Source organism: Thalassophryne amazonica, chromosome 6, assembly GCF_902500255.1.
Source record: "Thalassophryne amazonica chromosome 6, fThaAma1.1, whole genome shotgun sequence".
In the NCBI taxonomy this organism is placed as follows: Eukaryota; Metazoa; Chordata; class Actinopteri; order Batrachoidiformes; family Batrachoididae; genus Thalassophryne; species Thalassophryne amazonica.
In genome coordinates, this window is record NC_047108.1 from 77,898,527 (window position 1) to 77,924,760 (window position 26,234).

Consider the following 26,234-nt stretch of genomic DNA (forward strand, 5'->3'; position numbering starts at 1 on the left):
TTACCAGGCTATAGAGTGAAACTGGTGCACAAATATACATATCTCCATAGAAACAACATTCAATAATAGCACATCACATCAGGTCAAAGTTAATATATTACATTATTTACAGAAAAATACTCAGATTAAAATCATCATTTAGACCTTTCAGAGACAAGGTTTGGAGGGTGTGAATCCAAAATGCCTCCCTTTGTTTAAGCAGTCGATCATGATCCCCTCCTCTAGGTGGAGGGGGCACCCGCTCAATGCCACAGAACCATAGGGCACTTATATCATGCCTGTAGTCATTGAAGTGTACCGCTACAGGGTAGTCTCTGTCATTCTGCCTGATGGAACTCTTGTGCTCACTGATTCTTTGTTTTAATTTTCTTGTGGTCTTGCCTACATAAGCTAGGCCACAAGGGCATCTAAGCAAATAAATGACATAAGTAGATGCACATGTAATTATACTATTAATTGGGAACTTTTTTCCAGTGTGAGGATGTAAAAAGTGATCAGTTTTGGTAGTATTGTTACACTGAGCACAGTTCCCACAACGGTAATTTCCATTTGGAAGAGGATGAAGCAAAGTTTGAGAGGACATTTTAGATTTGGTTGTATAATTGGCTTGTACCAAATAGTCTAAGATGTTTTTTCCACGTTTATAAAAAAAAGAGTGGAGGGTCCTTAAAGATTGATGAGATTTCTGGATCAGATTTTAAAACGTGCCAATGCTTTAAAAAAATTGATTTAATAGTGTGTGCATAGGTAGAATATTGTGTGATGCAGGTTACAGAAAAGTTCTTTTGTTTCTCGGTGCTTTTCTTTAATAGATCTACACGGGACTTATGTAGAGCCCGCTCATATGCATCATCAACCCAAGACACTGGATATCCACGTTGCAGAAATCTCTCCCTCATGTCAGTGGCTTGTTCAGTAAAATCATCAGTGGAGTGACAGATTCTTCTGAGACGGTAGAATTGACTTATAGGTAAGCCTTTCTTAAGGGGAGTGGGGTGAAAACTGGTGGCAAGCAGTAATGTATTTTTATCTGTTTCTTTGCGATATAGTGAGGTGATAATTGTATCTTCACCTTTTTTAACCCACATATCCAAGAAACTTACTTGGTCAGGGCTGTATTGTGCTGTAAACTTGAGGTTGGAGCTAAAACTATTTAACAACTTAATAAAACTGTCCAGCTCCTCCACATTGCCCTGAAAAATACAAAAAATATCATCAATGTACCTAAACCATTTGATTATATTAGGTAGATACTTATTGTGGATAGGGTTAAATACAAACTTATTTTCAAAGAACCCCACATACAGATTGGCATAGTTGGGTGCACAAATAGTGCCCATACTAGTCCCAGAAACGTGGAGGTAAAAGTCATTATCAAAGGCAAAGTAGTTAAATTTCATAAATTCAGCAAAATCCAACACCAGTTGATTAAGATGGTAGGAGGTGTCACTCCGGTTCTGCAGACAGAACCCTAAGGCCTCCAAACCTCCCTCATGAGGTATATTAGTATACAGACTAGTTATGTCCAAAGTGAGTAAATGTGTGTTCCCCATCAAATTGTTGTTTATATGGAGATATGTATATTTGTGCACCAGTTTCACTCTATAGCCTGGTAACTTATATACAGTATCATTATGTATCTAAACAATCTTCTTTTTATTTTATAATTATGTCTGTACTTGTTCTGTACTTTGACTTTTTCATGGATATTTGTATTTAGGTGCACTGTGCTTTTAAATGGCATCCTTGGGTACTAGCCCCACCCTTTTTTAAGATGGCTACCTGGAGCTCAGTCTTCATTTGCCTGATAAAGGCCAATGTGCCGAAACATTGGTGATACAGTCCTGAATAAATTTTTCTACAGCAAGTAAGACGGAGTGCGGGACCTTTTCATTTTCACGTTACAGTAAAGTTCAAAAATCATTTCTACAGAGTAAGTGTGCATTCAAGTCTTTGTGATAAAGAACTGTGTGAACAGAAGATACAACAGAATCAGGGTATATCATGACTGGTAGTCTCATCAGGGTTAATGTTCCTGAACGTTATGAAAGAAGAAAATTTTATGCTTCATTTAAAGAAAGACAGAAATGTCTTTTTTCAAAGCCTCAATAAGGCAGACTTGCCAAGTGACACAACACGCTTAAAGATCACTGCACACATATGCTTGGATCTCCAAGTACATGCAATACAGGCATGCAATGTGCACACTACATGCAATCATTCATTGATGTCACACGCCAAGTGTGCTTCACCAGGATCAAGCAGCAAGCAGGAGTCTCAGGTAGCATGCAAAGACATTCTACCTTAGTTTTCATGAATTTAGAATGGCTCTTGTAGACTTCCACATGTTTCAGCTCATGCTGCCTGTCATCAGGGTGCAGCAGGCCACTGGTCTTCAACATCTGGACTTCATCTTCCAAGTCCCTGATATTCCTCTCTAGTGAAGAGATCTTTGTGTCCTGCACCAGCAACAACAGGCAAGCAATGATTCAGCCAAGAGTTGACACTGGATATGAAGTTTTGTGTATTTATACAAAATGTTAGAAGTTAAAAGTAAGTTAGAAACGAAGGCTACAAATATGTAACAAACTGGATGTTTAAAAAAACCAAAAAAAACAACAACTTTCTTTTCTTCTGAAGGGAATATTTGCCTGCCAAAGCATGCCCATAATTTGCACTTCACTCGTGGCTTGTGAATAAATTAATTGGCATAACTATTCCATCAGCATTCAGCTACATTTTCATTTTAACTGTTAAAAGACTTCAACGTTTGTAGATTTCACACTATACCCATATTTCAGCAGAAAATATGTAATCATTAAGAGGGCAGTCAAGATGGTGTCCTTTGCAGTAGTTCTGTCATGGACAGGTCCTGAGGTTGTTTGGCTGCATGAGTTCAAACATACGATAAATGTTAAACCTTGGAAGAGGAGAGGAAAGATAATTGAATAAATGGAAACAGCCTGCAATGATGCCATCGGCACAAACCACAGGCAACATGTAAGTATCTGACCTCTATTACATCCTCTGACATCAGCGTATACAGCGCTGCATACACAGTCCTAAAGACAAGCATACATATGCCTCCCAAAGCAGAGTCCTTGAATACACAAAATGTGTACACAAACACAAAGTGAAGCATGTAATAACAATCACTATCAGGGTAGTTGACTGCAGAAAACAGACTTTCAGGCATCAATTAACACACATATGTTTATGAATCATTTCTATGGGGAGGAATGTGTCACTATATAATAAATTTAAATAATGTATATTTGGGCTTGACTTTCTCATATTGAATAACTGCATAGTAATTTCTTTCAGTTTCTCCATTTTGGCTTGAGGCTGTCCCACCATATGGATCTGCCGATTGATTTGGCATGTTTTATACCAGATGCCCTTCCTGGCGCAACTCCACATGACAAGGAGAATCGGAATGGGTGGTCTTGAACCAGGAACCTTCTCTTTTGGAAGCAAGTGCACTGGCCATCATTGTATTAAAAGACTGAATGTGAATCACAAAATTACCCGACATACTGCCACACGAACAAGGTGTTGCAATCGTTTCTTTGTGTGTGTCTGTGTGTGAACAAAATCAATCAAAAACAAAGAGGTGGATGGAAACAAACCAAAGTGAGGTTAGCTTGTTAGCTGAAGCTTCGGACTTGGAGAGAGCAGTGTGCTCAGGTTTTTATCGCCACACACGGAGCCACTCACGCTCCACCCTTTTATTCATTAATGAATTCATCGTGAATCAGTCGGGGTGGGGCTCTCATACAGTGACGCCCAGACAAGGGAGTCATTTTCTGTGCAGAAAACCGATGTGTGATGTCACACAGGCTCTATCCAGTATAATATGCAGTCTATGAGCTTGGCACAGGCTGCGCGTTAGCCAGACATTCAGCACATCTTCCCTCTCTGCTCACAGGTGAAATACTGTTTAAACTATCACAACATTGCCAAATTGTGTAATAACTATAGAATCTCTAACCAGCTGCAACATGTTTGCAGACATGAGCCGTATGTGTTGTTCTTTCAGATTTTAATCTCAACAGATGCTGCGTTCTGCCTTGAGTTGCTACCAGAAAAGAGGAAAGATGAGTGGGCCAACTTCCACTGAACTGCAGTGTAATCAGCTGAATGCCAGCAGGCATTTAGATTTTGTGTAAGGCGTGCTGTTGGAGAAGGCATATGGATCAACAACGACAGACTGAAAAACTCCTTTGTCCCTCAGGTCATCAGACTGTACAACTCCTCACTCGGAGGGAGGAGGAGTAACAGGAAGACAGAGAACAGGAAGGAGAAGAACGGGAACAGTAGTAGCCAGTAAACCAGTAGCGAGCAGTATTTCTGGTATTTATATTTGTGTATTTATATTTACAAATTATTTTTTACTTTTGATACTCTGTGTGCTTCTTACCCTGTGTGCTGCTATACAATGCTGGCGGAACCTCTATTTGTCCCAGGGAGTCATTCTAAGGGATTAATAAAATTCTATCTAATAATAGGGTGGCTATGTTGGCATTCAAGTGCCAATTTCTGTGATCAGGCTCCACAGGAAATGCAATTAATTGTACAATTCATGCATTTCAAATCTAATGAGTGGCTACAAAAAATCCTGATTTGACGGGAATAACATCAGAAGAGCTAAAATGGAGAAAGGTCTGAAGGGATCATTTTGTCACATCACAGTTTAAGAATCCACTATATATATAAGTGCAGTTCAATATTATTAGGTTGGCATTATAATACAGGGTGAGCACAAAAACACTCCTTGATTTCAAGTATCTAATTGTATCAAAACTAATTGGAATATGTTTATAAATGTGACGAGCGGCAGATACATGAACTCAAAAACGTCTCACCCACAGAATTTCTACGCACCCTCAACCATGCCGATGTCACCGACCAAACGGTCCCCCCTAAAAATTTGTCTGTCCCCTGCCTTCACTGCACATGCGTCATTTTGGGACCACAGCAGCACGTCTGAGTCTGACTCTCTACTCATTATTCCCAAAGGGAATAATGGTATTATTAACCACCAGATGACAAAAGAAATCCTCTTAAATAATTCTAAAGTCAGTTTTAAGCAGAAACAAGGCAGTTTTAAACAGAAACAAGGTGATAATCAGTGAGTTGCTACTGCCGCTCTGAAATGACGTCGGCGCAGCAGCAGCACATCAGAATCTGACATGCTGCTGCTGCACTCTGATCGCTTCCCCTATCTTTTATTATAAAATAATGTTGAATTTATGTAGAAATGATTGTTGTACAAAAGCTTCAGATATCCGTCACTGAGATAGATGATGACTGGAGTGCAGTGTAAACAGAAACAAGGTGATAATCGGTAAACCGCTGGTAACGCTCAGAAATGACACATGCAATGAAGGCAGGGCAGACCAATTTTTAGGGGGAGCTGTTCAGTTGGCGACACCGGATATGCTGCACATGGAGTGTCTGTGATACCAACCGCTACCACATGAACCTTTATGAGATCATGCAACTGTAGCCACCAATGTGTAACAACGTGTGCTCCGCTAACATTGATGTGATAATCTAGCTCTGTCCAGACTCCCTGCAGCACATCCAGCATGATCGAGGGGTGCACAGAAATTCTGCAGGTGTGAAAAGAACTGTATTTATAGACATATTCCAATAAGATTTGATATTATAACTCCTTGAATTTAAGGAGTGTTTTTGTGTTGCCCCTGTATACTTGTGATAGGCCCCACTTCCACCAGGTTTTTGCGCTGATGTTGGCGTTTGAATCACTTCTATGTTTAGACATTTGAGTGTTTTCACCAAGCTTTCACGTTAGCTTCAAAGTCTGTGTCAGATGCAACTGACATGTCCACACGTAATTATAATCTCGACACGTGCGTCTTCCATGCTGTGACACCATCCATGTCACATGGAAGCCGAAAGTCCACGTGCCTGTTGATTAGTGATTAGTACAGTGGTAATAAACTATTCGTGGACTCAGCATGTGGCAGAAAATTTGTTCATCCTTCAGAAAAATGAGTAATATAGCAGCAGTGGTGGGCACAGTGAACCAAAAAGTTAGCTTCGATAACTGGTAATCAGCTAACTGAAAAGTTATCTTTTTTAACGCTAAACTGATAAACTGCCTAAAAACTTATCGGAAGCTACAGATAACCGATAACTTTAAATTTTGCCTCCCATATGGTCTCAGCTACTAAGAAGATGATTTTGAGTTTAAACACCTCCAAAGCTTCTGATAGAACCAACGGTGATCACAAACCCAAACAGCCAATGAGCCAGTGCAGAAGTATCTGATTTTGTGCTGTCAAAATCCCAGTTTACTTTAAACCGGTTAACACCTTGAGACAGAAATTAGTTCACCCTAAGGACAGGATCCCTAGTTACAAATAGAGCAATGTAGTGTATTCTATCAGATGTCAGGAAAACTGTAACAAACACTACATAGGTGAGACTAAGCAACCTTTACACAAAAGGCTATACCAGCACCGCAGAGAGGGCGCCAGTGGACCTCAGCCTGCAGTTCATCTCCACCTCAAAGACACTAACCACACGTTTGAGGACAAGGAAGTTAAAATATTAGCCAGAGAGAAGAAATGGTTTGAGAGAGGGGTCAAGGAGGCATTCTTTGTGAAATGTTTGAAACCCAGCCTTAACCGGGAAGGGGGTCTGAGACACGCTTTATCCCCTGTTTACAATGGGGTACTCAGGTCAAAGCAGTTTCAGTCTTTTGTTCATGGTAATGAGTCATTCACGTCATCAGCAGAGTCATCAAGGGAGCCATCAAGAGAGGGTCCGTCCCATCATTAGGAGGGACAGCTGCCCTGTCATTAGGAGGGTGCTAACTAGAGCACAATAGGTGCTAATTAGAGCTATTGTTTAGTCACTGGCCTATAGCAGTCTGCCTCTGGGTAGGAGGGGTCTGGTTAGGTTTAAAACTCCAGGTTTTGTGACTTCTTGATTATTCTTCTCTACAAGAGTCAAGACAGAAGTCAGACCACCAGAGCAAGAATTTTAGCTGAGGAAGCTTCTGCGATTTGAAGCGAAACGTCCTCGCGTCAAGCAACCCAGTCCAGTCGAAGATTCAAGTTTCTCGACTATGGAAACCACCTGGACAACAGAGCCTACACAGAAATAAATGTGCTTTTGTAAAATATGTCATTTTTTTCATTTGTATAAAAAAAAAATTTTTTTCAAGATCTGACTAGACAGTGCCTAAGCACACACGTGATGACATCACAACTCTATCCGGTTAGGGAGACAAGGTTTCTTTCAATAACAAGACTGTCAAAAAAAACTTTCTTGTGTGTTGGAATTGCGTGGCGATAGGAATCACACACAAAGAAATCAAATAATAGTGAAAACATGTTCGGTGCAGTGTCATAACGCATGAATCAGTCACTCCGTGAGGTGTCATAACATCAAGCCTGGTTCACATGGCAAGATATTTAGGCCGATATTGGACCCAATCTTCCCCCTCTGACAATCTTAAGGACGCCCCGACAATCGTGATGACGCTAAAGCTAATCTTATCAGATATTCCTGCCATGTGTGGCTTGTAAGAGCGCTCTGATCTGCTCAGAAGGACATGAGGAGCTAAATGTGACATGCAGTCAATCAGAAAGTGAGGTGGTCGACCTGGGAATGTTCGTGTGTGAAATCTGTTTGTGTGTGTTGTTTTTACCATGTGGCTGACACCACACACTGTACAACTAAACCTGTCAGATCTATGGTTTGTTTTTATCTCCACGTGTGGGGTCTCTCAGGTTTTGGAAACCTACAGATAATTTTAAAATGCTGCGGTCAACAACACTGTGATATAACCGGTCGCCAGTAGATGGCAGTGTTCTATACATTTTGACGCCGATTATATCACATGGCCTGAATCACAATTTCGGCTTTTGGAAAAGCAACCTGGGCTTCTTCTGGCATTTTTACATAAAAACATCTATAAACCCAGAGAACATGTTCATGAGAGTTTTAGGAACAATATACAAAGTTTAATGCTGTTGTCCGCATTTCTCCTTTCGTGAACTTTGACCCATAATGCATTGCTCACACACCATGTCCACACTAAAACCTTCAAAATTAGTGCATTACTTTAAAACTAAAACATATATCTGATATTTTCACTGTATAAAACTTCAGATGTGAGGTTAATTTAAATAGTCCGAAATTAGTTTGGTTAAAATTCTAACCATAAGTTAAAACTCTATGCCTCTGGATAACTTGGGTGCTATTGCCAGTGTATCAGTATGGGGTCAAAAAGAAATTAGTTTTTTCTTGTCTATGACCAGTTCTCCTTTGCCTGCAGAGGACAGAGCAGTTTATTCTGGAACCAGCTCTTCTTTGTTTGTAGAGGATAGAACTGCGCATCTACTACAAAAACTATGTCTGCAAAAATGCTAGCGGTCTAAAATTTATCAGACCAAAACTTATCGGAAGAAAGATATTGGTCCAATGATGATTTTCAAAGTTATCTGAAAAGCTAATCCGATAATGACAACATTATCTTCGATAATTAGCGGTTAGCGGAACTGTGCCCACCAGTGTACAGCAGACACAGCAAACCTAATTCAAGCTGTACAGAAACAACCAGCTGTGTACGATAAAACCGAACGGGATGAACAAAACACCAACACCAATGCTATGGCTGACAGCGACACAAAAGCTTAGTGGAAACAGGGCCTTTAACTGGTACAGCGTTATAATTGTAAAGAATTTCCACAAGAGGGTGGTACTGTCTTAGGAAATGAAGGGAAGCGTCAGTAATGACAGAAAATAAGCTCAGTGCCACAAATGAAATATCCACTGAAAAACAAAATCAAATTTATAAATAACATGAACATACATACACAGGTATGCACATAACTGGTACTCATGGTGCTTGTGCGTGCTAAAAATAAATGATGCACAGCAGAAAACACAAGGAAAACACTTCATAGGAGGAAAGCAATGACAGATTGTAGGAAAAGTGTTTCCCTCTGTGTGCTGTCTGCTGTGTATTAATAATTTTTAGCACACACGCATGATAGATACCCGTTATGTGCACCCCTGTACATATATACAGTGGTGGGCGCAGATAACCAAAAATTAACTTCGATAACAGATAATCCGGTAACTGAAAAGTTATCTTTGATAAAGATAAACCGATAAACCACCCAAAAATGTATCGGAAGTTACAGATAATCGATAACCGATAAATTCCAGTATTGGCTCTGATACATTTGCAATTACTAAGAAGTTGAAATTGACTTTTAACACGATCACTTTTGAAAGCATCAAAAGCGAAAAAGACCCAAAGAATGAGCCAGTATTTCCATGTTTGACCATGCTGCCCCCTGTAGGAAGCTGCACAGAAGAATCCTGAGAGCACCCACACTACTCTCCACTAATCATAATGGTCCGGTCAGGCGGAGGTCTTGAAAAATAAAGTCATACTAACTTATGGTTTTGTGAAAATACTGATAGAATAACTCCATTAATGTCAATTCTGTCATTTGTACAAAGTTAAAATATATATCTTTTAATGTTGAATAATGCACTAATTCTGAGGTTTTGTAACAAACACAGACTGCAAAGCATTCTGGGTAAAAGTACCTCTGCTAAACACTGATTGGTTCAGTCATTCATTATGTAAACCAACACGTTAATGTGATGTGTGTCGTGTGTTGGTTTAAAGATAAATGTGTTTTTGTAAAATATTCCATTTTTATTTGTAAAAACAGGCATTTTTACGGAGCCCTGGAAGTGTCATCGCAAAATGTTTTGCATGTGGAGAGAATGTTTGATGATGTGCGCACGTTTTATGATGTTGTAAAACGTGCACTCAATATTAGTAAGTAAGTAAGTAAATTTATTTATTTAGTGCCTTTCACAGACATAAGTCACAAAGCACTTCACAGGTTAAAATGTAATAATAAAAACATAGATAAAACAAAGGACAAGGTTAACAATTGGTCAGTTCTGAAAAGCCTTATCTTGACATAAATGTTGGCTTTACACTGTGCATGTTTTGGCCATTTTTCAGATGATTTTTCATTCGTGCAAGAATTTTTTGGGCTGAGTTTAAGGTTAATTGCGCGTCGTGCATCGTGTAGTGGAGTAACAAGCTTTAACATCTCACGACCACCTCCTGCTGCTGAAGAGCTACAAAGCATCCAACCGCAGAGCTGTCTTGTAATGTTTTTTTGTTGTTGTTTTTAAACTTAATTTGTAAAAAAAAAAAAAAAAAAAAAAAAAGCCATTTGCAAAGCCAAAAAGTTGATTTGATCACCATCTGATATAACCGGGTCAAAATAAATAGAACACTGCCATCTACTGGTGCCCAGACGCTTAGTACTTGGGGTGAATACTGCCATGAACACTACTGGCCAGTAGATGGCAGTAGCGGCCTTGAAAACTTGCCAAACAAAATTCCAGATAATCCGTCTGCTACATTTAAGATGCATGGAATTTAAACGCAAATACAATAACGTCTATAAACCCAGAGAATATATTCAGGAGAGTTTTAGGCACTAGAGTTTAATGCTGTTGTCCGTGGAGCCTGAACAGAGTGTCTGAAATGCATTTGTCCTGTCGTGAATGTCTGAGATTACCTTATGCTACCCATAATGCATTGCTGCCGGGCACAGCATGTGCTCACAAAACCTTAAAAATTAGCGCGTTACTTTAAAACGAAAACATATATCTGATATTTTCACTTTATAAAACTTCAGACATGACTATTTTAAATAACTTGTCCAAAATGAGTAGATTAAAATTTGAACCATAAGTTAAAAATGTATGCCTCTGGATGACTTGGGTGATATTGCGGTTATATCAGTATGGTGTTAAAGGAAATTTTTTTTTTTTTTTTTTTCTTTGGGGTCACCAGTTCTCCTTTGCCTACAGAGGATAGAGTAGTTTTTTTCTGAAAATGGCTCTCTTCTGTTTGCAGAAGGTAGAACAATATACTTATTAGGAAACTTAACAGTTAGGTAACTGCTTTTAAGTTTTAAAAATGTTTTTCACTGTTCAGCTTGGTTTACTACGTTATCGGTCTAAAAGTTATCGGTCGGCAATTCATCGGAAGATACTTAGTCAGATGATGTTTTTTAAAAGTTATCTAAAAGATAATCCGATAATGAAAACATTATCTTTGATAATTATCTGTTATCGGATTATCGGAAGTGTGCCCACCACTGCATATATACATACATACATACATACATACATAGTTGTCATTGTTAATAAGGTTTAATTTTATCATGAGGCTATTGCTTCAAAGTGTCACCTTTATTTACACGATCAAAAATGTTTGAAGGTGAAATTGCCTGCAGGAATCATATGACACAGGAAGATAGATCTATAGTACAATTTACTGTAAAATTTGTTTAAAAAAAGTTATATTTACTTGTACATACAGCTACATATCGTGCAGAAAGTTCAGTGATTATAGTTCAGTGTGTTTACACCAACTAGAAAGTCACACGATGGGCAGTGTGCACACTCAGAGCCGCATTCTCCGTGAAGCTGTGTTGCCAGTGAACAACACTACATGCTGCAGATCGGCCTCTACACAGGCACAAAACCAACTAGAAAGGCACTTGGTAGAGCGCATACCTCCGTTACGCCACATATCAATATCGAAGGATGTGGATTCACAAAAGGGCAATCTAATACATTATGCTATATTCCAGAGTTTAATCTGCATCATCACCAAATTTTTATCGATTGATCCTGGAAATATTTCCCATCATTCCACCAAATTTGGTTCAAATGCATTCAAAACCTTTTGAGTTATCCTGTCAACAGACAGACAGACAGACAAATGCCAGTGAAAACATAACCTCCTTGGTGGAGGTAAAAATCTATCATGATAGATACAAATAAATACTCAGATTGTGACAGCAGATTGGACACTTGATTCTGACTTGGCTATGTTTTATCATTGCACATTTTAAGCAGGCACTTGTTGAGCACTTGGAGAAAACTGAAAAACTATAGCGAAAAGACATTACTTACTTGCAGTATATTGCAATTCAAATTAATTTTTCATGCAATTTTTCAAAGTTGAGCCATACAAATTCAAATATGAATAGTTTATAAATTCAGTTTGTCCATACATTTCTATAACTTCACCAGAATTACTTCATAATTACTTACTTTTATGAAGTCTTTGTTGCTAGTTTCTGATCTAATAACCAAACGCAAAAAAAAAAGCAATGCAGCACGCACAGAAAGTCAATCAGAAATAGAGAAAGGAATTACAGAATGTGAAAGGAAAGATTCAGTAGAAAAAGAATGCAAGTTATACAAGTCGGGCCTCAAAACCACTGTAAGATGAACACCTCCATAATAACATTCCAACCCAGGAAGAATTTGTGATAAAGGAAAAAACAGAACTGTAACTCCAGTTGAATTGAATTAGAGATCAAGATGTGTTCACGCATTACTGTACCTGCCAGATAACATCAGGATCAAAACAGAAAGGGGGGTTGGTGGTCTGTAATCACAAAATGATAGCATACGTCAGAAAACAGCAAATATACCACCTTGTGGACGACGTTCACAGGCCAGTCTATTAGCAGAAAAAACCACTTCTCTCTGTGAGCCTCTTTTTCTTTTTATGTAGGTATCTAATTCTAACAGCATTGTTGTTGCTTGCTAATTAACACTGATTTAATTTCTCTCATGCATTTACAACACTGTAGGCGTCCTGGGTGAGCACATGTGCACTTTGTTAACAGTCAGACAAATCACATAGTATGTGTGAAAAATAACTGTGGTTTTGCTGTAAAAGAGTCACTTTTGGAAAAATCGTCTGCAGAGTGTACAGTGTGTGTGAGTGTGTGCGCACGCGCGTGTGAATGTTTTTGCACGTAGACACATGTGGTGTCAGTTGCATTTTTCACAGCTCCAACAACTTCAAAGGGCTGAGATGAGAGTGAAAGCTTCCATATGTGACATTTGAAACAAATTGAATAAGTGCTCTGCTCTGCATGGGCCAATAATGGACTTTACTTAGGCATGGCCCACATGTACACATAAGGCAACTACAGTATGGTGTAAAAGGTTTAGACACATTTAATGTACACATAAAACTTTTGAAATATAAGAAATAGCTGTTAAATACAGAATAAAAGAAAAATGCAAAAATGCTTTGTTCAAAGCTACATAACCTTAGAGCTGTGACACTTCCAAATTAAGACAACACTAGCAAAGGCATTTACAAATACAAAACCAATTTAATTCATCAACACGTAGTTGCATCAAAAAATGTCTCGCAAATTGAAAAAGATTTGCAAGCAGGCACAGATTTACTTTAGATTTAGACCTCTAAAAGTTATTTCAGCACCCCTGGAAAAAAAACATCTGGACTCATATCCAGTAAGGTAGCTTGTCATGATGTTGCAGTTGCACATTTCAGTAGCCCATGGTAGCCTAGATGGCAACATGCTGCTTTTAGAAAAAACAGAAGAATGAGCAGCAATATTTTAAGTTTATGAATTAAATCGTGCAGATCAATAATATACAACCCCTGGCAAAAATTATGGAATCACCGGCCTCGGAGGATGTTCATTCAGTTGTTTAATTTTGTAGAAAAAAAAGCAGATCACAGACATGACACAAAACTAAAGTCATTTCAAATGGCAACTTTCTGGCTTTAAGAAACACTATAAGAAATCAGGAAAAAAAATTGTGGCAGTCAGTAACGGTTATTTTTTTAGACCAAGCAGAGGGAAAAAAAAGTGGAATCACTCAATTCTGAGGAATAAATTATGGAATCACCCTGTAAATTTTCATCCACAAAACTAACACCTGCATCATATCAGATCTGCTCGTTAGTCTGCATCTAAAAAGGAGTGATCACACCTTGGAGAGCTGTTGCACCAAGTGGACTGACATGAATCATGGCTCCAACACGAGAGATGTCAATTGAAACAAAGGAGAGGATTATCAAACTCTTAAAAGAGAGTAAATCATCACGCAATGTTGCAAAAGATGTTGGTTGTTCACAGTCAGCTGTGTCTAAACTCTGGACCAACTACAAACAACATGGGAAGGTTGTTAAAGGCAAACATACTGGTAGACCAAGGAAGACATCAATGCGTCAAGACAGAAAACTTAAAGCAATATGTCTCAAAAATCGAAAAATGTACAACAAAACAAATGAGGAACGAATGGGAGGAAACTGGAGTCAACGTCTGTGACCGAACTGTAAGAAACCGCCTAAAGGAAATGGGATTTACATACAGAAAAGCTAAACGAAAGGCTTCATTAACACCTAAACAGCAAAAAACAAGGTTACAATGGGCTAAGGAAAAGCAATTGTGGACTGTGGATGACTGGATGAAAGTCATATTCAGTGATCAATCAATCAATCAATTTTTTTTTTATATAGCGCCAAATCACAACAAACAGTTGCCCCAAGGCGCTTTATATTGTAAGGCAAAGCCATACAATAATTATGTAAAACCCCAATGGTCAAAACGACCCCCTGTGAGCAAGCACTTGGCTACAGTGGGAAGGAAAAACTCCCTTTTAACAGGAAGAAACCTCCAGCAGAACCAGGCTCAGGGAGGGGCAGTCTTCTGCTGGGACTGGTTGGGGCTGAGGGAGAGAACCAGGAAAAAGACATGCTGTGGAGGGGAGCAGAGATCGATCACTAATGATTAAATGCAGAGTGGTGCATACAGAGCAAAAAGAGAAAGAAACAGTGCATCATGGGAACCCTCCAGCAGTCTAAGTCTATAGCAGCATAACTAAGGGATGGTTCAGGGTCACCTGATCCAGCCCTAACTATAAGCTTTAGCAAAAAGGAAAGTTTTAAGCCTAATCTTAAAAGTAGAGAGGGTGTCTGTCTCCCTGATCTGAATTGGGAGCTGGTTCCACAGGAGAGGAGCCTGAAAGCTGAAGGCTCTGCCTCCCATTCTACTCTTACAAACCCTAGGAACTACAAGTAAGCCTGCAGTCTGAGAGTGAAGCGCTCTATTGGGGTGATATGGTACTACGAGGTCCCTAAGATAAGATGGGACCTGATTATTCAAAACCTTATAAGTAAGAAGAAGAATTTTAAATTCTATTCTAGAATTAACAGGAAGCCAATGAAGAGAGGCCAATATGGGTGAGATATGCTCTCTCCTTCTAGTCCCCGTTAGTACTCTAGCTGCAGCATTTTGAATTAACTGAAGGCTTTTCAGGGAACTTTTAGGACAACCTGATAATAATGAATTACAATAGTCCAGCCTAGAGGAAATAAATGCATGAATTAGTTTTTCAGCATCACTCTGAGACAAGACCTTTCTAATTTTAGAGATATTGCGTAAATGCAAAAAAGCAGTCCTACATATTTGTTTAATATGCGCTTTGAATGACATATGCTGATCAAAAATGACTCCAAGATTTCTCACAGTATTACTAGAGGTCAGGGTAATGCCATCCAGAGTAAGGATCTGGTTAGACACCATGTTTCTAAGATTTGTGGGGCCAAGTACAATAGCTTCAGTTTTATCTGAGTTTAAAAGCAGGAAATTAGAGGTCATCCATGTCTTTATGTCTGTAAGACAATCCGCAGTTTAGCTAATTGGTGTGTGTCCTCTGGCTTCATGGATAGATAAAGCTGGGTATCATCTGCGTAACAATGAAAATTTAAGCAATACCGTCTAATAATACTGCCTAAGGGAAGCATGTATAAAGTGAATAAAATTGGTCCTAGCACAGAACCTTGTGGAACTCCATAATTAACCTTAGTCTGTGAAGAAGATTCCCCATTTACATGAACAAATTGTAATCTATTAGACAAATATGATTCAAACCACCGTGTGCCTTTAATACCTATGGCATGCTCTAATCTCTGTAATAAAATTTTATGGTCAACAGTATCAAAAGCAGCACTGAGGTCTAACAGAACAAGCACAGAGATGAGTCCACTGTCTGAGGCCATAAGAAGATCATTTGTAACCTTCACTAATGCTGTTTCTGTACTATGATGAATTCTAAAACCTGACTGAAACTCTTCAAATAGACCATTCCTCTGCAGATGATCAGTTAGCTGTTTTACAACTACCCTTTCAAGAATTTCTGAGAGAAAAGGAAGGTTGGAGATTGGCCTATAATTAGCTAAGATAGCTGGGTCAAGTGATGGCTTTTTAAGTAATGGTTTAATTACTGCCACCTTAAAAGCCTGTGGTACATAGCCAACTAATAAAGATAGATTGATCATATTTAAGATCGAAGCATTAAATAATGGTAGGGCTTCCTTGAGCAGCCTGGTAGGAATGGGGTCTAATAGACATGTTGATGGTTTGGATGAAGTAACTAATGAAAATAACTCAGAGTGATGAATCTCAAATCTGCATTGGGCAAGGTGATGATGCTGGAACTTTTGTTTGGTGCCTTTCCAATGAGATTTATAAAGATGACTGCCTGAAGAGAACATGTAAATTTCCACAGTCATTGATGATATGGGGCTGCATGTCAGGTAAAGGCACTGGGGAGATGGCTGTCATTACATCATCAATAAATGCACAAGTTTATGTTGATATTTTGGACAATTGAAAGGATGTTTGGGGATGATGAAATCATTTTTTAAGATGATAATGCATCTTGCCATAGAGCAAAAACTGCAAAAACATTCCTTGCAAAAAGACACATAGGGTCAATGTCATGGCAGAGGGTCAATGTCAATGAGCAGATCTGATTTGATGCAGGTGTTAATTTGGGGGATGAAAATTTACAGGGTGATTCCATAATTTTTTCCTCAGAATTGAGTGATTCCATATTTTTTTCCTCTGCTTGGTCTAAAAAAGTAACCGTTACTGACTGCCACAATCTTTTATCTTGATTTCTTATAGTGTTTCTTAAAGCCAGAAAGTTGCCATTTGAAATGACCTTAGTTTTGTGTCATGTCTGTGATCTGCTTTTTTTCTACAAAATTAAACAACTGAATGAACATCCTCTGAGGCCGGTGATTCCATAATTTTTGCCAGGGGTTGTACAGTGAGGCAAATAAGTATTTGATCCACTGTCGAGTTTTCCCACTTACAAATAATGGAGAGGTCTGTAATTTTTATCATAGGTAGACTACCGTGAGAGACAGAATCTAAAAAAAACAAAAAAATCACATTGTATGATTTTTAAATAATTAATTTGCATTTTACTGCATGAAATAAGTATTTGATAGAATAGAAAAACAGACCTTAATATTTGGTACAGAAACCTTTCTCTGCAATTACAGAGTTCAGACGTTTCCTGTAGTTCTTGACCAAGTTTGCACACTGCAGCAGGGATTTTGGTCCACTCCTCCACGTAGATCTTCTCCAGATCTTTCAGGTTTGGAGTTTCAGCTCCCTCCAAAGATTTTCTATTGGGTTCAGGTCTGGAGACTGGCCAGGCCACTCCAGGATATTGAAATGCTTCTTACGGAGCCCCTCCTTAGGTGCCCTGGATGTGTTTTGGGTCATTGTCATGCTGGAAGACCCAGCCACGACCCATCTTCAATGCTCTTACTAAGGGAAGGAGGTTGTCAAAATCACGATACATGACCCCATCCTTCCTCCCTTCAATACAGTGCAGTCGTCCTGTCCCCTTTGCAGAAAAGAGACCACAAAAATTATGTTTCCACCCCCATGCTTCATGGTTGTGACGAAGTTCTTGGGGTTGTTCTCATTCTCCAAACACAGCGAGCGGAGGTGATACCAAAAAGCTCTATTTTGGTCTCATCTGACCACATGGCCTTCTCCCATGCATCCTGTGGATCATTCAGATGGTCACAGGCAAACTTCAAACAGGCCTGGACATGTGCTGGCGTGAGCAGGGGGACCTTGCGTGTCCTGTAGGATTTTAAACCATGACGGCGTTGTGTGTTACTAATGTAATTTGTGATGTGATCCCAGCTCTCTTCAGGTCACTGACCAGGTCCTCCCATGTAGTTCTCCTTACCTCATGAGGCGAGATCTTGCATGCATCCACGGACCAAGGAAGATTGACAGTCATCTTCATTCATTATTATCAGGTTGTCCTAAAACTTCCCTGAAAAGCCTTCAGTTAATTCAAAATTCTGCAGCTAGAGTACTGACGGGGACTAGAAGGAGAGAGCATATTTCACCCATATTGACCTCTCTTCATTGGCTTCCTGTTAATTCTAGAATAGAAATTAAAATTCTTCTTCTTACTTATAAGGTTTTGAATAATCAGGTCCCATCTTATCTTAGGGACCTCATAGTACCATATCACCCCAATAGAGCGCTTCGCTCTCAGACTGCAGGCTTACTTGTAGTTCCTAGGGTTTTTAAGAGTAGAATGGGAGGCAGAGCCTTCAGCTTTCAGGCTCCTCTCCTGTGGAACCAGCTCCCAATTCGGATCAGGGAGACAGACACCCTCTCTACTTTTAAGATTAGGCTTAAAACCTTCCTTTTTGCTAAAGCTTATAGCTAGGGCTGGATCAGGTGACCCTGAACCATCCCTTAGTTATGCTGCTATAGACTTAGACTGCTGGGGGGTTACCATGATGCACTGAGTGTTTCTTTCTCTTTTTGCTCAGTATGCACCACTCTGCATTTAATCATTAGTGATTGATCTCTGCTCCCCTCCACAGCATGTCTTTTTCCTGGTTCTCTCCCTCAGCCCCAACCAGTCCCAGCAGAAGACTGCCCCTCCCTGAGCCTGGTTCTGCTGGAGGTTTCTTCCTGTTAAAAGGGAGTTTTTCCTTCCCACTGTCGCCAAGTGCTTGCTCACAGGGGGTCGTTTTGAAAGTTGGGGTTTTTCCGTAATTATTGTATGGCTTTGCCTTACAATATAAAGCGCCGTGGGGCAACTGTTTGTTGTGATTTGGCGCTATATAAATAAAATTGATTTGATTTGATCTTGTGTTTCTTCCATTTTCTAATAATTATGGCAACATTTGTTGTCTTCTCACCAAGCTGTTTGCCTGTTGTCCTGTAATCCATCCCAGCCTTGTGCAGATCTACAATTTTGTCCCTGGTGTCCATAGACAGCTCTTTGGTCTTGGCCATGGCGGATAGGTTGGAGTGTGATTGATTGAGTGTGTCGACAGGTGTTGTTTATACAGGTAACGAGTTCAAACAGGTGCAATTAATACAGGTAAAGAGTGCAGAATAAGAGGGCTTCTTAAAGGAAAATTAACAGGTCTGTGAGAGCCAGAATTCTTGCTGGTTGGGTGGTGATCAAATACTTATTTCATGCAATAAAATGCAATTAATTATTTAAAAATCAAACAATGTGATTTTATGATTTTTTTTTTTTTTTTTTTTTTTTTTTTAGATTCTGTCTCTCAGAGTTGGAGTGTACCTAAGATTAAAAATTACAGACCTCTCCATTCTTTGTATGAGGGAAAACTTGCAAAATAAACAGTGGATTAAATACTTATTTGCCTCACTGTACATATGTAGGTCAGCAAATAAAAAAGTGAAATTATCTGAGAACACTGGGACAAATTGGCTGTTATTACTGTGAGTGAATATAGATTTGCATGAAACACAAATTCTGCAGTTAACACTTCTGATTTAGCAGTTAAAGGGAACATTAAAGAAAAATCCACTGACAGTGCTGACACACTGATTCTCCTTTTTTTTTTAACGTCTCCCAAGGACGTAATAAAATCATTGGCGTTTATTTATTTGTCTGTCTGTGAGCAGGGTTATGTCAAAATTACTTCACGGATTCTCACCAAATTTGCACCAAAGATAGATATTAGGGCATTTAAGACTCCACTGAATTTTGGAGGTTATCTGGATCAAGATTTAACTTGATATAGGCTTTGAAGGATTACATCAAAACTACTTCAAGGATTCTCACCAAATTTGCACCACAGATACATATTAGGGCATGGAAGACTCCACTGAATTTTGGAGGTGATCCGGTGTCATCAACCGAACGGTCCCCGCTTAAAATCGGTCCGCCCTGCCTTCACTGTGCATGCATCGTTTTGAAGTGTCAGTAGCGATTCACCGATTATCGCCTTGTTTGTGCTCAAAACTGCCTCCTTTCTGCTTAAAGCTGACTTTAGAATGATTTAAAAGGTTTTACTAGTTAATTATGGAGTTCCACAAGGTTCTGTGCTAGGACCAATTTTATTCACTTTATACATGCTTCCCTTAGGCAGTATTATTAGACGGTATTGCTTAAATTTTCATTGTTACGCAGATGATACCCAGCTTTATCTATCCATGAAACCAGAGGACACACACCAATTAGCTAAACTGCAGGATTGTCTTACAGACATAAAGACATGGATGACCTCTAATTTCCTGCTTTTAAACTCAGATAAAACTGAAGTTATTGTACTTGGCCCCACAAATCTTAGAAGCATGGTCTCTAACCAGATCTTTACTCTGGATGGCATTTCCCTGACCTCTAGTAATACTGTGAGAAATCTTGGAGTCATTTTTGATCAGGATATGTCATTCAAAGCGCATATTAAACAAATATGTAGGACTGCCTTTTTGCATTTACGCAATATCTCTAATATCAGAAAGGTCTTGTCTCAGAGTGATGCTGAAAAACTAATTCATGCATTTATTTCCTCTAGGCTGGACTATTGTAATTCATTATTATCAGGTTGTCCTAAAAGTTCCCTAAAAAGCCTTCAGTTAATTCAAAATGCTGCAGCTAGAGTACTGACGGGGACTAGCAGGAGAGAGCATATCTCACCCGTGTTGGCCTCTCTTCATTGGCTTCCTGTTAATTCTAGAATAGAATTTAAAATTATTCTTCTTACTTATAAGGTTTTGAATAATCAGGTCCCATCTTATCTTAGGGACCTCGTAGTACCATATTACCCCATTAGAGCGCTTCGCTCTCAAACTGCAGGCTTACTTGTAGTTCCTAGGGTTTGTAAGAGTAGAATGGGAGGCAGAGCCTTCAGCTTTCAGGCTCCTCTCCTGTGGAACCAGCTCCCAATTCAGATCAGGGAGACAGATACCCTCTCTACTTTTAAGATTAGGCTTAAAACTTTCCTTTTCGCTAAGGCTTATAGTTAGGGCTGGATCAGGTGACCCTGGACTATCCCTTGGTTATGCTGCTATAGACCTAGACTGCTGGGGGGTTCCCATGATGCACTGTTTCTTTCTCTTTTTGCTCTGTATGCATCACTCCGCATTTAATCATTAGTGATCGATCTCTGCCCCCTTCCACAGCATGTCTTTTTCCTGGTTCTTTCCCTCAGCCCCAACCAGTCTCAGCAGAAGACTGCCCCTCCCTGAGCTTGGTTCTGCTGGAGGTTTCTTCCTGTTAAAGGGGAGTTTTTCCTTCCCACTGTAGCCAAGTGCTTGCTCACAGGGGGTCGTTTTGACCGTTGGGGTTTTTCATAATTATTGTATGGCCTTGCCTTACAATATAAAGCGCCTTGGGGCAACTGTTTGTTGTGATTTGGCGCTATATAAAAAAAAAGTTGATTGATTGAAGTTGACTTTGTCATCTGATGGTTAATAATCACATTATTCCCTTTGATTGTAGAATCACACTCAGAGGGTCAAACTCAGATATGCTGCTGTAGCGCTGTGATCAATTCCTCTGTCTTTTATGATGAAATAATGCTGAATTTATGTGGAAATGATTGTACAAAAGCTTCAGATATCTGTTGCTGAGATAGATGATGACTGGAGTGCAGTTTTAAGCAGAAAAAAGGCGATAATTGGTGAATTGCTGCTGATGCTCTGAAATGCCGCATGCGCAGTGAAGGTGCAGTGAAGGCAGGGCAGACTGATTTTTGGGGGGACCGTTTGGTCAGTGACACCAGATCTGGATTCTGGCTCAGGATTTCACTTTATATGCTTTGAAGGATTACGTCAAAACTACTTCATGAATTCTCACAAAATTTGCACCACAGATAGCTATTACAGCATGGAAGAGTCCACTGAATTTTGGAAGTGATCCGAATCTGCAAATCCGAATTCTGGCCCATAATTTCACTTTATAGGCTTTTAAGAATTACATAAAACAACTTTACTGATTCTCTCGTACATACAAATCTGATTGCTCCTGTTCTTTTTTCTTCTTGCACATCTTACTGTTGTGAAGGTGTATTAGACATTTTAAATAAAAGCTCAACAATGTCTAAAATGTAATGTTATAGTTATGAAAACTTTATTCTTTTTGTGAAAATGCACAAAATGAACATTGTTCCACTATTTTTTCTTTTATGTTTTCATGTCTGGACTGCATTGTAGTGGGTCCAGAAAAAAAAATAAAGTTGTCAAATCTAGACATGAATTTGGTTTGTGGAATGATCTCCCTGCATCAATAAAACAGTCAAATTCTGTAGAGACTTTCAAGTCAAGACTTAAGATGCATCTGTTCTCCCTCTCATATGACTAGCATACAGGCATAGTATGGTACTATGCTTCCTATCCATTTAAAGTCATCTTATTTGCAACAAAGCAGGTCTCAGCCTCAAATTTATCCAAATTCTGGGTCGGTTAGGGAAGCTTAGGGCTAGCAGCCGATGATCACCTTAGTATTTTCTCTGTTTTCCTGTCGACTTACTGTTGATGAATTATACTTTAGGTGTAGTTTTTTCCTCTTTTTTTTTTTTTCTTTTTCTCTCTGTCTGAGGTACGAATGACATCGTGTGGAATTACAGGACTGACGGATCCAAACCGCAAGGGGCTGGAGTGATCGTGACATACAAGGCCTGACGCAGGTGGTGCATGCTGCAGTCTGTGATTGGGAGTGACCCTGTCGCAGGGATAGGCCCACTGACTGCGTGCAGAATGCTGAATGACCCCTGCCTGTGGTGTCACCACCTGCATGGACTTCTCATCTTCTTTATATTATGTTGATGATTTCCTGTTTGTTCAGCTTTGTAAAACTTTGCAAGACCTTGTAATTGTTAGAATGGCCTAAGCTAGTGGTGTCCAAAGTATTCCAGAAAGGGCCAAGAGGGTGCAGGTTTTCTTTGTAGCCACTGTGATGAACTCATCCCATCTGCTCAAAGTGATGCTAATGAGTGAAATCACCTGCTGGAGTCAGTGGCTGCAAAGAAAACCTGCACTCTCTTGGCCCTTTCTGGAATACTTTAGACACCACTGTCCTAAGCAGTGGGTCACCTCTTTGAGTCTGGTCTGCTTGAGGTTTTTTCCTCCATATCATCAGATGGAGTTTTTCCTTACCACTGTCACCTGTGTGCTTGCTCAAGAGGTTGGTATGGCTAGACCTTACTTGTGTGAAGCGCCTTGAGGCAGCTTTGTTGTAACTGGTGCTGCATAAATGAAAATAAATAAAAAATAAATAAATAAATATGAACAATCTCTACAATTGCATGATCAGATGATTTTTTTAAAATCAATAAATTTTGTTGCAAGTACATGAATTTGGCTTCCTAAATACATGCAATGAATGAATGAAGGTTTCACAAATCAAACTGTTTTAAGTCATCTTTATCCTCTCTGGGATAATGTACTTCAGATTTTACAAGTTTTTCAGATTTTACAGTGATTAAACAGGGGAATAAAACTTTTCTGCAGGCAGTGCATGCATGTTGACTCCTGGTTAGGGGCTGAGCCCCCCCTAAAGATCTGATCCTTGATCCACCCCTGCTTGGGCACATAAACGTTACAAACATAACGGACAACACATATAGCAATTTAATTTAATAATGTGTGTGCTGCAGATTCACACAACACACACAAAGTTTCACACTTCACAAAGTTTCACAACATAACAGAAGTAAAAAACAGAAATACTAACAACACAAACAGAAGTTTATGCCTGCAGAGGTGAATACTTTCATTGTATTGTTATGACTTCCATTGTGTTGTGAAGCTTTACAAGGTGCACAATAGACTTAAATGCTGTTTAAGTAATCAAAGACGAAGTGTAAAGAAAAAATATTTGATGAATATGTTTTATATTTGAATTAATGTCACTTTATTCAATGTCTTTCTTTCTCTGTATTCACACTGAGCCTCAAGCAAGAACATTTTTGTAAAGTTCTCTTAAGTTTCTCTTAAAGTTTTAGCAGGAGGGGCTCAGACGAATGTGTTACACCAGATTCATGAAATGCTCGTAAAACACTGGAATTGGAAATGAGTTTTTTTCTTTCTTTTTTTTAAAGAGAAACTTTAGTCATTGGAAATTGACATCCCTCCATCAGAGGAACAAAGAAGAAAGTCTATAATTGTTATCAGCATAAAAATTTGAATTAAGGGACCTGCTAAAACCAGCAAAAACAGTACTTTTCTGATATCTGATCCCTGTAATGAGGATGTAATGTTCAACATGAAAAAGGACTTAAAAAAAAATGTTCTCTATAGATATATATTTTTCATTGTCTGCCACGGAGACATGAATGATATATTCTGTGCCATAAGTGGTTTTGCAGTGAGATGTTCGTAATTATATGCCGTTCATACGGAGTCACCTCAAGAGATCAAATGGCAGCACATCAGTCCCACACACCTCCAGGGGAGGGGGTGAATAATTGACAAGTGTTAAGGCCTTTCCTCTTCTTCAATTAAAATTTAGACATTGAGAATACTTACTGGTTTATCCTAATTCATCCATCTCACCATTTTCTAAACCCTCTTATTCCAGTTGAAAGAAATAATTGAACCATTGTATTTTTACCACACTTCTAGGATACCCGACACACACACACCAGCAAAATACAACCAGGTCCATCAATCAAACAGTAGTACAGCAGTGCCTCTCAATAATTAAAATTTTCATAGCATTAAGAGTGACACCAGAAATATCAGAAGAGGAAAGTGCAGGACATCAAACCTAGTTCCTGTCAAACACACCACAAGAAATATACTGATTTAGAATTAACTCAAAGAATAAATATTACAATAACATCACAGCAAAGTGTTGAATACTGACAGAAAATCTTTACAGTTACGATCAGGCTCTTTAGTGCACTATTTTTTGTGTTACCTGCACTATGATTTCGTGATCTGTTTTCCTCCTACCTTCATATCAATGACAGTCTGTAGAGCCCTGGTTTTGGCTGATTCAGCCTGGAGCTGGTTTCGCCGATGGAGCTCCTGTGGAGGTACCCGGTAAAAATACGCCTGACGGCTCATCATCCTAACACGCTCAAATGGAAACCACTTCCCAGCCACTTAGAAATATGTGCAATTTATCTGATCAGCCCCAGACTCTTATCTGTCCGTGTCTTATTCCCTATAAGTTGTCTGTTAAATGTTCAGTTACAAACTCTTATTTTGCAAATACCAAGATCTTGAAACTAGTTTCTTTTGTAATGCTCTCCAGAAGAATCGCTTCCACCTCACACAGCAAGTTCTGCAGTCTCTTTTCTCTATTTCTGTCTCTTACGTGAGTTTGTCTTTCTAAAATGCATCCAAGTCTTGTCTCTCTCACACACAGATGTCCCTGGTATTCTGAACCTCTTGCTTAGCAACAGTTTCCACCAGCACATGCGCTGATCGTCTTCCATCAATAATTAATATAACTCTGCTGACCTACAACCATGTCTATACAAAACCGCACACACACAAATTCTATCCAGTGGACCCAGCAACACACCTGTACACATATACTCAACAAAAATATAAACGCAACACTTTTGGTTTTGCTCCCATTTTGTATGAGATTAACTCAACGATCTAAAACTTTTTCCACATACACAGTATCACCATTTCTCTCAAATACTGTTCACAAACCAGTCTAAATCTGTGATAGTGAGCACTTCTCCTTTGCTGAGATAATCCATCCCACCTCACAGGTGTGCCATACCAAGATGCTGATTAGACACCATGATTAGTGCACAGGTGTGCCTTAGACTGTCCACAATAAAAGGCCACTCTGAAAGGTGCAGTTTTGTTTTAATGGGGGGGGGATACCAGTCAGTATCTGGTGTGACCACCATTTGCCTCATGCAGTGCAACACATCTCCTTCGCATCATCCGTGAAGAGAACACCTCTCCAATGTGCCAAACGGCAGCGAATGTGAGCATTTGCCCACTCAAATCGGTTACGACGACGAACTGGAGTCAGATGGAGACCCCGATGAGGAAGACAAGCATGCAGATGAGCTTCCCTGAGACAGTTTCTGACAGTTTGTGCAGAAGTTCTTTGGTTATGCAAACCGATTGTTCCAGCAGCTGTCCGAGTGGCTGGTCTCAGATGATCTTGGAGGTGAACATGCTGGATGTGGAGGTCCTGGGCTGGTGTGGTTACACGTGGCCTGCGGTTGTGAGGCTGGTTGGATGTACTGCCAAATTCTCTGAAACACCTTTGGAGACGGCTTATGGTAGAGAAATGAACAT

General features: G+C 39.4%; 1 protein-coding gene across 15 annotated transcripts in view; it reads right to left on the reverse strand.

Moving 5' to 3' along the window:
* Positions 1-26,234, reverse strand: part of LOC117512469 (ERC protein 2) — a 503,700-nt gene that overhangs the window by 438,126 nt on the left and 39,340 nt on the right. For 11 of the 15 annotated variants that reach the window (XR_004561301.1, XR_004561300.1, XM_034172549.1 and 8 more), the window contains one exon: positions 2,304-2,459. The exons of 1 other annotated variant lie outside the window; for it this stretch is intronic. Coding sequence is in view for 12 of the 14 variants with exons in the window: in XM_034172549.1 (XP_034028440.1) it covers positions 2,304-2,459 (156 nt within the window). In the remaining 2 variants the exon portion in view is untranslated. Of the gene's footprint in view, positions 1-2,303; positions 2,460-12,442; positions 12,488-26,234 lie in introns of all 15 variants that reach the window. 3 more of the 15 variants (XM_034172554.1, XM_034172552.1, XM_034172557.1) reach the window with 2 other exon arrangements.